Raw genomic sequence first — 15,344 nt, forward strand, 5'->3', positions numbered from 1 at the left:
GTCTGAGTTCGACCACTTTAGTCTGCCTTTGCCCCGCTACGTCATCCACAGTGAGCTTTGTTTAGGAAATCATGCACGTGTACAGAATTCGTTCGCCCGACTGTCAACGGTTCGCCGACTGCAGGATGAGTCGATTAATTAACCAAACAATAAATATTTAATATCGAAATGCTTATTTGTCATTTGAAAACTGTAAAACGCTCATTACCAGGCAGGTGGCTTCTTAACAAAAAACACACAAATGCAGCCAACGATTAACGTAAAGTAAGTCTTTGTAATGGCCATTCTCTCTCTGCTGCGCTCACCGGCTCGTCTCGTTACACCGTCTCGGTTACGGTTTTGGGAGCCTCTCGGGAGTTTCTCGCTGTCCGCCCAACGTTGCTGCGCGTCGGTAAGGCTGTTCGGTTAACGTCGGTGCCGCTGTTTCTGCACACCGTTCGGCTCGGTGCGAGATTAGGGCACCGGGCTGAAAGCAACCACCTTCGGATGTGGCTCACTGCACTCAAGCGGAAATAAGATACAGGGGATTAATAATACAGTAGTGTTATTATGGTATAATACCACGGTGTAGTTGGAAAGTATGTCATGACACCGCCCCACCAATTCACACATGTACAACCTACAGAGACATGACACTAGGGAATGATTTAAGTCTCTTGCAATCATTGTAGTGCATTTAGAGATAATAAAAACGACCACTGTTCAGTACTCTAACATCCAATAATAACGTGTTTCACATAGGCACGCTTCATTAAGCTGCATTAGCTCACACTTTAAGAAATGACCAATGTGTATTTATTAGAGAAAATACATTATACTGATGTTATTTAGACTTACAGTGTCTTGCTCGAGCACAGGATACACGCATATTGATTTGACCAGGAATGGCCCTTGCCATTTGTAAGTGTTAAAGTGTGAAAAAGCCTCTCCATAATTTATAAAGTCGTTCTATTTCAGGACACTTCAAACTCGTCAGTTGATCATCTCAGCTCTGGAATCGAGAGGTACAAGGACTTGCAGAAGTATTTCAACAGGAGACTGAAGGCGACGTACCGCAAGTTCTCCAACGTACCCGATCACTCGCTGGTAAGGCCGGCCTTCTGCCTCAGCTTTGAACCATTTGGTGATGATTTTTTAATATAGTCTCAGTGTAAACAACACAAACATTTAGCCTTTTGGTGTCACTGTGCATTCTGTTGACACAGGTCTGTGGACATCACCATGAGTATTTCATTGAGAGTGATGGCATCTACAGAACTGACCAGAGACAGAGTAAGCAGAAACAATGAATGTAGCTTGACTACTAATGCCATAACAATTCAATTGGGGACGGGGAGTTTATCCATGGAGATTTAATTGAACAAAAAAAATTGTAAAGAGGACAGGGGGCAAACCAAAAGCAATATTACAAAACTGCAGTACCCTTTATCTTATATAATCCTATTCCCGAGGCTGCAACATTTTAATGCATTCCATGATGAGAAATGGTGTCATTCCAACTTTTATGATTGGCTCAGTTTCCTCACCCCGTTTGCAGGTGAGCCGGTGCCAGAGCAGGTGCTAAATCTAGGACACGTCTCTGTAAAGGAGACGGAGACGGGACTTGATAATGAAGACAGGAAGCAGAGGATTCAGTGGACTGTCCAGAGAATACGTCTGTCCCCACAGGAAAAGCATCTGGCTGCAACACTAAAAACTACTCACAGGGAAGAGCCCAGGTAAAATAGACTTATCCTTTCCTTGGAAGCAGTTTTTCTTTAAGTGGAAAATGTTCCTAAACTGTTAACAGTTACTGAATAATCAAGTGGACAAGTTATTATTGCACTGTTTATTTTGTTTATTATTATGCACTTTTCACCAAGTCAAATTCCTTTTATGTGTAACGTACTTGGCAATAATTAGTTCTGATTCTGATGAGTGTCCTGTGACAATCCAGGTGTGTGGTTGTGAGACTTGGAAAGAGAAATGCCTCACCTGTGGATCCCCCACGCATCGTATTCACGCTGGACAAAGTCTTGAGCTTTGGTATGTTTTTAAATAGTTTTGAATAGCTTGAGGTAATAGATGCACTGGCTAAAATATTTTTGTAAGGATACTTTTGTGTATTTGTCTGCATGTGTGAAGAGTGGGCCACAGACGAGGTCCTGTTTTACACAACCCTGGAGGGTCTACGCTGCAGCAGAGCGTTTCGGCTGGACCTGACCTCCAGCGGAAGCGGGATAACTTCTGTGTATGAGGAGACGCATCCTGAGTAAGTGTAGGTAATGTTACGTCTACGCTGCCTCGGCTCCCACGCCATCTCTAATTGACACACTGTCATCTCCCCAGTGTGTTTGTGGAGGTCGCCCTTTCAAGAGACAGACAGATACTGAGCATCAACTGCAGCAGCAGGACCAGTTCAGAGGTGCTGCTGATTGATACGACGGCATCCCATTTGGAGCCCTTCCTGGTTCAGCCACGCCAGCTGGACCTCCTGTACCACGTGGAGCACTGGAGAAAGTGTCTGATTATACTGACTAATACAGGGCCTGGACAAGAATATCAGGTGGAGTTTATACACTTGTTCACGCACGCTGTTTAGAGGGTGCATACATTTAACATAAATACAACGTGGAATCGGTGTTTGAGCAGTTACAATACGTTTAAAAGATGTAATGTTTTTATTTTGACATTTTAAAAAACTAGGTTGTGCAGGCCCCTCTCTCAGAGCCACACATGGTCTCTTGGGTGCCTTTGTTTGCCCCCGGCCCCGGCACTGCAATCAAAGACATGGATGTGGTCGGCGACCACTGTGTGTTAGTTGCGAGAACACCAGCCGGTGAGCTCATCCTGGTCGTGGTCCCGCTGACCCATCCCAAAGAGGCATACACTGTACAGGTCAGTGTGACCCAAAACTCGACTTACTTTCCGTGCTGGCAATCTTGCTGCTGGTCATCTCTAACTTGCATCCTTAACATTTTCTTTTCTTGCTTTCTCCTTGCTTTTCTGTTGGATTACTTTATATTTTTAGATAGCCTTTAATGTTGCAGAGTGAGATTTGTTTCCACAGCCAGTGTAGATTACACACAGATACAGACAATACAGACAGATACAGACAATACATGACATATACATTTGGTCAAATCTACACATATCTTGTTTTTATGTATTAATGTCTTACACCCTTATATTTCTATACTCCCAAGCTCCCCTCCTGGGCCTGTGCCATCCAAACCAAGAAACCAGGTGTGGCAGACCAACGCAGTGTGTTTGAGTTCTTGATTTCATCTCCAGTCCACCTCCCGGTGTCCTACTGTCTATACCCTGAGGACGGGCTATTTTTATCAGGCACCAAAGACGGGACCTCCCCGGAGAGCCAGGGAAACTATACCACCACACGCTTAGAGGCCTGCAACCAAGTGAGAACATGTGATATAAAAGACCCACACACACTGAAACACTATCAGCAGGGAGGTAAGCATTTTGTCTTGAGGCTCACGTGTCCACCGATGAAGCTCTTTTAGCCACCAAAGACAAGAAGTCCTCAATAGTACGCATTCAGTCACGCACACACATACACGTAGAACTCAACATATAGAAGGGCCGGTGTTTCAAGATCATTTAACACTTTGTAACGTCTACTCCTCACAGTCTCCAGAACAGTCTCTCTGCCTCTCCTCTGCAGGATGGTACCTTGGTGCCGCTGACACTGTTTCATTCAAAACCCGTGGAGAGTTTGCGTCAGGCGCCACTGCTGGTCCATGTCTACGGAGCTTATGGCCGAGATCTCAACATGGACTTCTGCCCAGAGAAAAGGCTGCTACTGGAGCAGGGCTGGACTCTGGCCTACTGCCACATCAGGTAACGTATTTGGTCTCCAGCAGCCTAAAAAACAACCTGACTGGCTCAGTGATGAGAGGCATGCTTTATGTAGGTAATCCCTGTGCTTATATTGATTGTGTATTGATGTTGTGTGGCAGGAAAACTTCTTGAAATTGTCTGTGAGGGCTAATTAAGTCTCCAATTCCAACTTCTGTGTTGAATCTTTATCATTTACACCTTCTAGAGGTGGAGGAGAGCGCGGCCTGTTCTGGCAAAGACAAGCTCGTGTCGAGGGAAAGCAGAGAGGAGTGGAGGACCTCCGAGCCTGCCTCAATCACCTTTTCTCCTTAGGAGCCTCATCTCCTTCACTCACTGCCCTCACAGCCTGCAGTGCTGGGGCTGTGCCAGTGGGAGCGCTGTGCAACAGACACCCACACATGATGCGGGCTGTTACGCTGCAGGTGAGCTGTTAAATCCCCTGAGAATTGTGTATTTGTGTCTTTGAGTGTGTCACTTTTAGTGTTATTCCATGTCAGAATGTTAGGGCCTCTGTATCTTACTCAAGAGCACTTTAACAAGGAGCCGTTTGCCAATGTGTAAGAGTTCAATATAATTTGAAGGACAGTCTCCTCACTCAGGTGAACACACACAAACACACACTCATCCAAAGACATCTCTATTCCTGTGGTCAGGCTCCTTTCCTGGATGTGTTGGGAACTATGGAGGATCCCAGCCTGCCTCTAACTTTGGAGGATAGAGAGGAATGGGGGAACCCAGGAGGAAACCCAAACCATAGACTCACCATCTCCTCCTACTGTCCCCTTCACAACATTACCCCTCAGGTATGGAGAGGAAGAGCGTGAAACCAAAATGAATGTACCTGCAATTGTTTTGTGCAGTGGCTCGAGAAATGCATTTTTCTTTTAGGTGTTGCCGCCATATAGTTTTATTCTTATTAAATTGGCCCAGTAATGTAAATTGGCCTTTTAGTAGGCAGATATTGATTTAAGGAATACCCCATAATGTCAACTAATAGGTCCACCATCTTTGTGTGTGTGTGTGTGTGTGTGTGTGTGTGTGTGTGTGTGTGTGTGTGTGTGTGTGCGCACGTGCGTGTGTGCGTGCTAGTCCTACCCCTCGATTCTGCTGACGGCCTACAGCGGTGATGCCAGGGTTCCTCTGGCAGGCGTCCTCAGATACACCGAGCAGTTAAAAAACGCCATTCATACACACTTCACCGGGAATCCAAAGTCCGGTACGTGCACACACACTCACTCACTCTGTCACATGTGCTATCACAAGTCACTTGTTATTGGATAAGTGTATGTGTGTGTGCATTCCGGGGTGTTTCCACATCCTTTTAGGTGTGATTTCTGCATCATCAGAGGTTTTAATAGTTCAGGGTCAGCTCCCAATAGTAGTGTCAGTGTGCATGTCTGGAGAGACAGCAGAAACCGATGTATGGCTGGATGTTTGTCTGTCTGGGGAAAAGGCTAACAACAGTGTGTGTGTGTGTGTGTGTCTCTCTCTCTCATTTCCCCTTAGACAGGCTCTTGCTCCGTCTCACTTATAATCTGCCTACACCACATTGGTGGTACTCCTCTTTACACCTCTCTCAGTCTGTCTCTCTCTCGCGCTGCCTCCACTCTTCTTGTTTCAAATGCACACATTCTCTCTCACTTTCCTGTTGTTCTCTCACACACACACACACACACATGCGCCAGGCAGCTTACGTCTCTGTGTATGTGTGCATATGTCTCCCTAATCTGTCTCTCTGTTCTCCGGAGTCTTCGATAAAGTGCTGATGGCATAGACACATGCAGGCGGGTGGGCAGGCCCATTAGCATGGTAAAGAGATAGTGTATCAGAGCAAGAGATTAGACGCCACAGACTGGGAGCTGTCAAGGTCAAGACCGCACTTGTGAAACAGCCCGTACCACAGAGACGGGGATGGGGGGGATAATACGGTGGGGTTCGAGAAGAGGAGCAATATCAGCTGGCAGCATGAATGAGAGAGTAAAGACAGAGAGAGACAGAAAGGGAGAAGATGTGGGATAACTGGACAGAGAGTGAAGGAGGGCAGAGAAAGGGGGCATACAATAAGCTAAGGAAGTTTTTTTTTTTTTAAATCCCCCATTTTGCCTTTGACCTCTATCTCTCTGTCTTCCTTGTTCTCTCAGAATGTAAACCAGCACCGAACGTAGTTCTGAATATTCAACCTGGATCAAATCACCATGGACCAGATGACTTTGAGTTGATGCTGGAGGAGGTAATGCAACCTATTGGGTCTTCAAGGGATTTTTTAAAATTATTCTTTTATATTTATATATAAATATATATATATATTTATTTATTTTTAAACTATGCCTTATTTGTAAATGTATTTGGAAGCACAATCTCGATAAGTAATATTACTCTTAATCCGATAAACACACACCCATGCTGAAAAGTGACATCTCTGAAAAGAGAATTTAGTTTCAGTGTGTATATTTGTAGCCACACAGTTCAATCTGAATACAATGATCTCTTTATCTTACACCTGTTTAAAAAGTCAGTTCACCCAAATCACAAAAGAATGCCTGAGGTTTTTTCGGGAAGTTTTGCATTTTAAATGCGGCCTTTTTCTCACATTGTGAACGATAACTTTAGTTTTAGCATGCAAGTTCTTTTAGACACAGACTGACACATTTTTCTTCCCGACACAGGAAGCCCTCACGCTGGCATTCCTGTACACAGAGCTGGGCCTGGACCCTCGGCCTCCACGCAGGAGGAAGAGATAGCACAGCAATGACCTAAATATATACCATTATGATGACACAATGGTGCCCAAATCAATAACAGTGAATGTATCTGCAATGGTCCTCTTTTTTTTTTTTTACATGACACAAATATTGTACAGAAGAGACGTGAAAAAAAGAATCTTGAAACGTTTGATTGCTGCTGTGAACTTTAATAATTGAGTGGCATCTTCTATTCATATTAGCATGTATAAAGTATATCCACAACACTCAAATAGCAGGTCTTCTCAGAGACGTAGCACTGTTCTGGGTGGTTTGGATTAAACCGAGTGTTGGTGGAGTACTGAATCACCAAACCCTCTCCGGCCTCCGTCAGGATACGAGACTTTTGTAACGCCTTGCCGTCGCTGACTTGGTTTGTGCTCTTCAGCACCTTCAACTGGTCTGGTAACTCAGCAATAGGGGAGAGATCTGTGATGGCAGATTCTTTACCAAAGTTAAGCACCATGAGGAAAGCTCGGTCGAGCCCGTCCAGCTCCCGGAGGTAAGAGAAGACGCCGGCGTCGGCGTGGACGTAGCAGAACCAGCCACGTTGAAGGGGGACCTCTGACTGACGCAGCGTGTTCAGGAAACGGTACTGAGCCAGAACGGACCCCTCATCTTTCTTCTGGACCTGGAAGAGAAAGGGGTGGGCGAGGGGGGTATACTCGATGTAAAAGAGGGGCCAAGATGTTTCTCCAGAGTTGAACAGCATTGAAAGAGTTCTGTACCTCCACATTGATGCTTCGGTAGTCCGGGTGTACAGGCAACCAGGTGACGTTGGTTTTGTTGTTAAAGCCTGCATTCATGTCTCCGCTCCACTGCATCGGAGACCGCTGAGGGTCCCGACTGGCGCTCTGCAGTGAGAGGACAGGAACCATTGAAGCGCCTCAGCTTCTACTGACTATGAATGTTTATGGACATACTTTCATGCACGTACACTCAGTTGCCAGTTTATTATTTTAAACTAATGTCTCAAATACAACAGACCTGCAACAAATCCTACCCTCCATGAAGGTTAAATGGTTCAGTGAGTCATCATTTCTTTCCTTGAACGCAGAGTACTGACCGCATTGTATTTGCCAGCGAGGTCCTGCGCCTGGCTGTCTGTGACATTAACGTTCTCCATGCCTATCTCCTCGCCGTAGTAAGTGGTGGGCGTGCCTGGGAGGGTCAGCAGCAGCATGTTGATGACACGGATGTAGGTCTGACCAGCACTGGAGGCAATGCGAGGCTTGTCGTGGTTCCCAACCTTAAACATAGTGGAGGTACGAGAAATGCATGGAAGGTGGAGAGAGAGAGAGAGATAAGTTGGGAGGGAGGAAGACAGGGTGAAGTTTACGATTTGGGGTTATGGAAGAGAAAAGTTTAAAAAGAAAGGTGAGGGATATGGGATGTAGAGATAAAGTGAGCGAGAATCCTGTGACTCCTGACTCACCAGCCAGTTGGCCCATTGCCCCTTGGGCATGTTGTCCATCCACAGCTGGACCAGATGTTGAACCCACAAGCCGCTGGTGTTCTGAGGCAGGTCCAGCAGGTAGAAGTTGAAGGGGAAGTCGCTTTCTTTAACCAGCGAGGTGCCATAGTACATCATGGTCTTGTCCACCTCCTCGTAATCATAAGACTCCGTCACCATGAACCTGGAGTGGATCAGGAACTTGTTCATGATAACATGCAATCTGATCCTCAGCCATACAGGGTCAACCTTCAAGACTTGAACTCCGAACTCTTTCATTGGCCTTTAACAAGGATTTAAGAATTTAATAACTAAAGTTGAAACGGATCCAGGCCTGTAGAAAACAGGGATGTTTTTATCTGAGCTTTATATTGCACAATCTGAAAAATTATCGGGATTATGTATTGTTACTTGTGTGTCAAGTTAACCTTATTGTCATATTTATAGACCATAGTAAAACACAGTTGCATCGAACGGGTCATGCGACGCAAGACAATACACAGGACCGTTGCATAAGAAATACAATTATGAACGATGAGCTATGTGAACCTTATGGCATCATGATCATCACACAGAGTAGCAAATGAAGTAGGTAAGAGCATTCCCAGTCCAAATTGTACAATAGTATTATTGTATGGCTCCCACACCTGTATTTGCCAGGCTCCCGGCTGTAGGCCTCCATCTCAGCCCGCCAGTCCCTCAGCAGGTCGTGCAGGCCCAGCTGACTGATGGTGTAGTCATGGTAGAGGTCCCACTCAGAGACCACGGACTCCTGGATTGTTGCATAAATATAAATAAATGTGAGGTAATGTAGCTATTATTGGATGTCAGGCCGATTTAGATTAATTGGTTTTGTGTATGGTTTCGGGTACTCGTGGGTCTATTCACAGTTAAGCTCCCACCCTTAGATCATCCACCAGAGTGGATCAAGAGAGCTCAACTGTGTTTTCCTCTGCCCACTGGGGGTTATGAGAGCCTGGGTGTAAATGTGTTCCTTTGTCAGGCCTAAGCACCGGGTCACAGGCCAGGCAGTTGGAAAATCAGTAGAAATCAGATAGGGAGAGTCACGGGATACAGAAGTTTTGGTTTCATAATGAAGGAAAAAGAAAAAAGAAAAAGAAGAAAATAACTAGGTTTTAAACGAACCAGCCCGGGACCAGCTTCAGTGCTTAAAGGCCTTTTCAAGGACAGTGAAATAATGCTCCTAAACACCTAACACAGGGACAACCCAGAGGTTTCTGAGGCGGCAGCTTAAGCCATGCTGCCACATGAGTAAACCGCTCAGCACACAGCCAGTAAAGCACACAATTGGTCTGAATTTAAAGCTACGACCGGCACTAAAGCACAACTGAGAACACCGACAGCTGGTCAGTTATGAGGAAGGTTGTGATACATTTCTCAATAAACACACAGCCGTGACTCTTTATTGCCATTTAGTGGTTCCACTTGTTTTGTGTATTGCCCAACAGTGACCCTCGTTTTGTTCAACATCACCATAAAGCACTGCTGGGCGTGGGCTATTAAATATGAGTAACCGGGTCAATGCAGCAGTGCGTAGAAGAGCAGAGTCAGCTATTCTCAAGTGGTAGGTAATTCACAATGACCAAAATATGCCTCTTTTCTACTAATCTGTCCTCTGTGAGAAATAACTTCAGTCTCCATGGTACAAAAAGTATTTCTCCGTGAGCCCCCCCACCAACCCCCCCCCCCTTTGAATTCCAGAAGGGACAAGATGAACCTGACATTTAAGCCAGAGATAAATGAACGGTAAATCCCGAACACTGCGAGCTCTCTCCCACTCAGTGGGCGATTGTGTTTGTTGCTCCACTGGAGAGGCCTGCTTCACTGGAGCTGCCCTCAGATCATTAACATGTGCACTCTGACATCGCAGACGTTGAATCCTTCAACAAAAATAATATCATAGGAAAGTTTCTTATCTAAATGTTACAGCACAGATTGTTAACTATAATTGGTAATGATATAACTTTAAGCTTGGAGGAAGAAGAGCTGCTTGCTGATGAGTGCACAAAAGAGCAGTAGCTAAAAGGTTATGTAGAATTGGACACAATTGGAAAGACCTCACGGACTGGCCATCTGAACATGCTTTGTTACTCTTTATTATTAAATATCAAACATGACAAGCCAGACCTAACAACGTGTGACCATCTCAGAAGGGGGCTGGAAATTGGTCTTTAGTGTCATCGCTTCATTATTTTATTATTATTTAATAAATGTGTATTTTTTTCATTTGGCTATTTATCCAAAATGATAACTAAAAACTGTGTAGGAGTCGAGAAACGCATCATCCTCAGATGTCACTCGCTGAAATAAAAAGTGAATGGAGCTTAAAGCGTGACCGTACGTAAATGTGCCCCACCTGCTCCGCCATTTGATACGGAGCAATTTCAGCCGGGCCCGTCCACACGGACGTTACCATCTTTGGTGGCCGTGTGGAGGAACACGACAGCTGCTCCAACTAAGCCGGCAGACATTGCTACGCGTCACAAACCGTGTCCGTTAAGAGTGAGGCGCTGAGGGGAGGGGAGGGGATGAGGGGGAGGGGGGGGGGGGGGGGGGGGGGGGGGGGGGGGGGGGGGGGGGGGGGGGGGAGACACTCACTGGTGCTTTGTTTGGGTCCACCTGTGGTTCATCCCTCAAGTGCGCGGCCTCCAGGAGGTGCTTCACTGCACCCATCCGGAACCCGTCCACTCCCTTCGCCAGCCAGAAATGAATGATATCCTAAAACAGAATCAATAAGTATACACTTAAAGGAATTAAATGCTGTGGAAAGAAAGTGTGCTGAAGGCCAGACTCTGCTTAGGTGTCATTTGATTATTGTGATATTGTCGTACTTTACCCCTATTTCAGAATAAACATGCACAATAAAAACAGGCAGCCTGTGCTGTTCTTTGCACTCCATGTGTGAATTGGCAGTTAAAAACGCACTTGGGTTTACTAGCTCATGTTAATATGTAATCAGATTACACATTATACATCTGTAATATAGCGATACACATTGTAGCCGTAAAAATTACACCGGATTGTGTAATCTGTAGCCCTCAACAATCATGGGACAGTGGAGAGGACGCTGACTGAAGATCTCAGTATGAGATTTGTTATTAAAAAATTTAAAATTTAAAAAAACGCTTTGAGAATAGCAGAGATAATTGTGTGTGAGAAAAAGAAGTCTGTGGAGGTGCAATCTTACAGTCATCTCTTTGCGGACATGTGGGTTTCTGAAGTTCAGCTCTGGTTGCTCCTTGAGGAACTGGTGCAGGTAGCACTGTCCTCTCACTTCATCGTAAGTCCACGCCGATCTCCCAAACACACTCACCTGAGAGAAAGGAGGAGGGAAGTCCGAGGAGGAGAGGATTAGAAAGTCCAGGCATTAAGACACAACTCCAACACGTCACGACCTTTATAGTGCAACAACCCGTTCTCATTCCCAACTCAAACTAAAACATGTGCAACCTTAATAAAAGTTCAGAAAAGATGTCACAAACATCGCTAACGTAACTTTAAAATAACTCAACAACACTTTGAACACCGGTCTACCCGGCTGCAAGTCCAGTGTGTGTGTGTGTGTGTGTGTGTGTGTGTGTGTGTATGTTGACCAGTCCGCACTGTGGGGATGTTTGGGCTCATTTCCTCGGAGCGTCTAATAATGACTATGATGGGTTTTGTAGTCTCTTGAAAGCCAAAAGGAATTAGTCGCCCAGAGAGGCGACAAAGCGTCGGTATTTGGCGCCCTGGGAGTGAGAACGAGGTGAGTGCAACGCATCAGCGAAGGTTCAGTGAAAATCAACACCCAATTATTAGGCCTCGGTGAGGAGCCGTCGCAGTCGCTCCAGACGTAGTAGTCCTTGTAGTGAGGATCTGTAGCCCGGCTCAGGTTGAACCAGCGGTGACGGTCGCTGGTATGATTGGGAATGAAATCCATGATCAGCTTCAAACCTGGAGGGAACCGAGAGATTAGTATAAGTCCAAGACATGCCCCCCCCCCCCCCCCCCCCCTCTCCAAAAAAAGAATCAAGTTCAATCCTGTTCATATAGGAAACAAACTTACACACCTACGCTGTGCATTTTAGCCAGAAGCTCTTCAAAATCATTCATGGTTCCAAAGAGCGGGTCGATGGCCCTGAAATCTTCCACATCGTAGCCAGAGTCCCTCATGGGAGAGCGGTAGAAAGGACCGACCCATACAGACTTGATGTTCAGGTACTGGAAGTGATCCAGCTGCTTCTGGATTCCTGCCAGACCAGAGAGACCACAGTGATGAATGATACCAGAGGACTTGGTGCCAAAGACAAGTCCGGAGACCAAGAAGTACAACATCCTCTCTCTTTGGTCATTTAAAACAAAGTAATAGGTCTAGGCGTTGGTATAAGAAATGCTTGTGGGCTCACTTTACACTCTCAAATAAGCCATCGGACCTAGATTTTTTAAATGTTAATACCATATTAATAAATGGATAATCTGCAGGTATTTTCTAAAAATGCCTTAACAGATGAACTAAAGAACTAGGCTTTTCAAAATAAAGTGTCCTGCTGGAGGAGGATTTTTAGTCGACTCAATAGTCATAAATAAAGCCATTACAAATAATAACCAATAAATAGCCGGTGTAAAGGAGAATTAAAGACAGATCTGTATCCGGGCTCGCAGCGGGGTCAGGGGCATCTTCTTACCTTTGAGGTCTCCGACCCCGTCTCCGTCGGAGTCGCTGAAGGACCGGAGATAGACCTGGTACACCGGGGAGACCTGCCACCAGTTCATGCACCGCGGGGACAGCGCGATCACCGTGACGGTGAGCGCCACCAGCGCCAGGGTGCACGCCACCATCAGCCAGAACAGGATCTCTCGGGTCACCCGGTACCGGGCCTTGGAGGAGTGCAGCAGCAACACCTCCTTGGGCATCCCGGCGTACGGCTGGATCTGCGTGTACTCCGCGTCCGAGTCGAGCTTCTCCTCCGGGTCTTCGCTGACGTGGTTCTCCGCCGACCCGCCGTCGTCCACCTCCCGGTACTGCGGGTTCCTGGAGCACTCCTCCAGCTCCACGCTGAAAACGGCATCCCTTTTAACCCGCATGGAGACTCGCAGACACACACCGAGGGTTGATTAAACTCTTCTTCAGGAAGTCAGACTGAAGTCTTGGACTGCCGGTCAAGCAGTACACGTGTATACTAGGCAGCATCATGGTACGAGCGTGTAAAAACTGATTTCAAAATAAGAGCAAACTTCCGGTGAATGTGATATGATGAAATACGCCTTTAAATACAGATACAGTAATAGATTTAAATGAATGAATGGATGAAAAACCGTGAATTTTATGAATGATAAATAATTCTAATAATCCGGGTTGATTAAGCTCTTCTTCGGGAAGTCAGACTGACAGTACACAATGTAACTAGAGGCCAGTGTCTCTCTCTCTCTCTCTCTCTCTCTCTCTCTCTCTCTCTCTCTCGCTCTCGCTCTCTCGCTCTCACGCGCACAGGCACAGTGCCACCTGAGGAATGTGGGAAGCAGGAGCCTTGGATGGGAATGGGTAGAGATTAACATTTCTTGCTGCAGTGTTGACTGAGATGTGGGAGAGCCCAGCAAGCACATCCTCCCCCTGTGTCGAGTCACAACTTAAACCTATGAGGAATGAAGACTTTAAGGAAATTACTTAATAAACAGGGTTTAAAAATAATAACGATGTAACTGTCATACATACACATACATTAGTATTATTGTAGTGTTGTCGCAGTGTGCTGTCTCACAGGTGTTATCCTGCAGTACAGGTGCATCTCAATGAATTAGAATAGCATTGAAAAGTTCATTTATTTCAGTAATTCAATTTTAAAAAAGTGAAACTATTATATAGATTCATTATACACGGTGGGCTTACAGCTCAATGAAAACCCAGAATTCAGTATCTCCAAAAATTAGAATATTGTGAATCAGCTAATAAAGTGAAAACACCTGCAATGGTTTCCTTTAAATGGTGTTTCGGTCGGGTTCAGTAGGCTCCACCATCATGGGGAAGACTGCTGACCTGACAGGAGGGTAAGCCTCTAAAGGTCATTGCTAAAGGATCTGGCTGTTCACAGAGTGCTGTATCCATTCATCTTTTCGGATGAAAGTACATTATGCATTTCATTTGGAAATCAAGGTCCCAGAGTCAAAGTTGCTTGAGGTCCAGTGGGAAGTTTCCACAGTCGGTGATGATTTGGGGAGCCACGTCATCTGCTGGTGTTGGTCCACTGTGTCTCATCAAGTCCAAATGGTTTCATGACCACGGTATCACTGTGCTTAGCAAACTCGCCTGAGCTAGAGAATCTATGGGGTATTGTCTAGAGGAAGAGGAGAGACACCAGACCCGACAATGCACACGAGCTGAAGGCCGCTATCAAAGCCAGCTGGGCTTCCATAACACCTCAACATGCAGAGCCACATGCTGGTCGGCTCCATGCCGCGCCGCATTGATGCAGTAATTCATGTAAAAAGAGCCCCGACCAAATATTGAGTGCATAGTGTACATGGACACTCTTCAGTAGACCAACATTTCTGTATGAAAAATCTTTTAAATTAGTCTTGTGTAATATTCAAATTTTCTGAGTTAGTGAATTTGGGGGTTTTCATTAGCCGCAAGCCATAATCATCAAAATTCAAATAAGAAAACGCTTGAAATATATCACCCTATGTGTAGTAAAAGAGTTTTGAATTGAATTACTGAAATAAATGAACTTTTCGGTGATATTCAAATTCATTGAAATGCACCTGTATTGCAGGATTCTGTCGCACCATTGTGAAGTAATTACAAAATATATATTTGACAACCCAATATTGGTATCCTTTTAATTATCCCTAAAGTTGTTGTTTTAGCCACATTCTGTTGTGCATATACGTAAAGATTTGTAGGAATATCTCAATAACGTGACATCTAGTCACGTGTGTTTATTCAATTACACACAAAAGAAAATAAGTTTTTCTTGACGCTTTAATGTCGGCAAAGGGTCAAGATAGTCTTGTTGTGACTCGACCTTTAATGGACTTGTTGACAACGCTGTTTGAGGAAATATTTGCTGAAATTGAGATATAAAGTACAATTGTATTTATAACACATTGAGAAATATTTAAAAAGTCTACAGCAGAACAAGAGCTGCCCTTATATTAGCTTTAGTAAGTCCAACTTTATATAGCCAACTTTATGTCAGCAGGTTGTGGCAAACTACATGGTTACTATGGTAACTGGATTATAGTCTGATCCAACACAAGTGCAATTGTTGTACTTTTGAGATCCAAATCAGTCTTGTCCTTTAGCATGCATG

At 45.2% G+C, this 15,344-nt stretch overlaps 3 protein-coding genes across 3 annotated transcripts in view; 1 reads left to right on the top strand and 2 right to left on the bottom strand.

Moving 5' to 3' along the window:
• camkmt (calmodulin-lysine N-methyltransferase) overlaps positions 1-487 on the bottom strand; it is a 70,160-nt gene extending 69,673 nt beyond the window's left edge. The window contains exon 1 of the transcript XR_004611129.1: positions 306-487. The gene's annotated coding sequence lies outside the window, so the exon portion shown is untranslated. The remainder of the gene's footprint in view (positions 1-305) is intronic.
• Positions 77-6,768, top strand: prepl (prolyl endopeptidase like). The gene is made up of 15 exons (XM_034551733.1): positions 77-391; positions 958-1,086; positions 1,206-1,272; positions 1,538-1,718; positions 1,937-2,025; positions 2,125-2,251; positions 2,329-2,545; positions 2,686-2,877; positions 3,186-3,398; positions 3,665-3,840; positions 4,046-4,262; positions 4,494-4,643; positions 4,930-5,056; positions 5,982-6,070; positions 6,507-6,768. Exons 1-15 carry the CDS (start codon positions 278-280, stop codon positions 6,579-6,581), a joined length of 2,163 nt encoding a protein of 720 aa, XP_034407624.1. The 5' UTR covers positions 77-277; the 3' UTR covers positions 6,582-6,768.
• On the bottom strand, positions 6,744-13,279 carry slc3a1 (solute carrier family 3 member 1). Its single transcript, XM_034551734.1, has 10 exons — positions 12,720-13,279; positions 12,105-12,284; positions 11,843-11,988; positions 11,243-11,368; positions 10,654-10,773; positions 8,682-8,806; positions 8,017-8,218; positions 7,648-7,830; positions 7,310-7,435; positions 6,744-7,212 (listed from the first exon to the last, which is right to left on the bottom strand). Exons 1-10 carry the CDS (start codon positions 13,117-13,119, stop codon positions 6,781-6,783), a joined length of 2,040 nt encoding a protein of 679 aa, XP_034407625.1. The 5' UTR covers positions 13,120-13,279; the 3' UTR covers positions 6,744-6,780.
• Positions 13,280-15,344: the final 2,065 nt, after the last annotated feature.

The sequence above is a fragment of the Cyclopterus lumpus genome, chromosome 15 (assembly GCF_009769545.1).
Source record: "Cyclopterus lumpus isolate fCycLum1 chromosome 15, fCycLum1.pri, whole genome shotgun sequence".
In the NCBI taxonomy this organism is placed as follows: domain Eukaryota; kingdom Metazoa; phylum Chordata; class Actinopteri; order Perciformes; family Cyclopteridae; genus Cyclopterus; species Cyclopterus lumpus.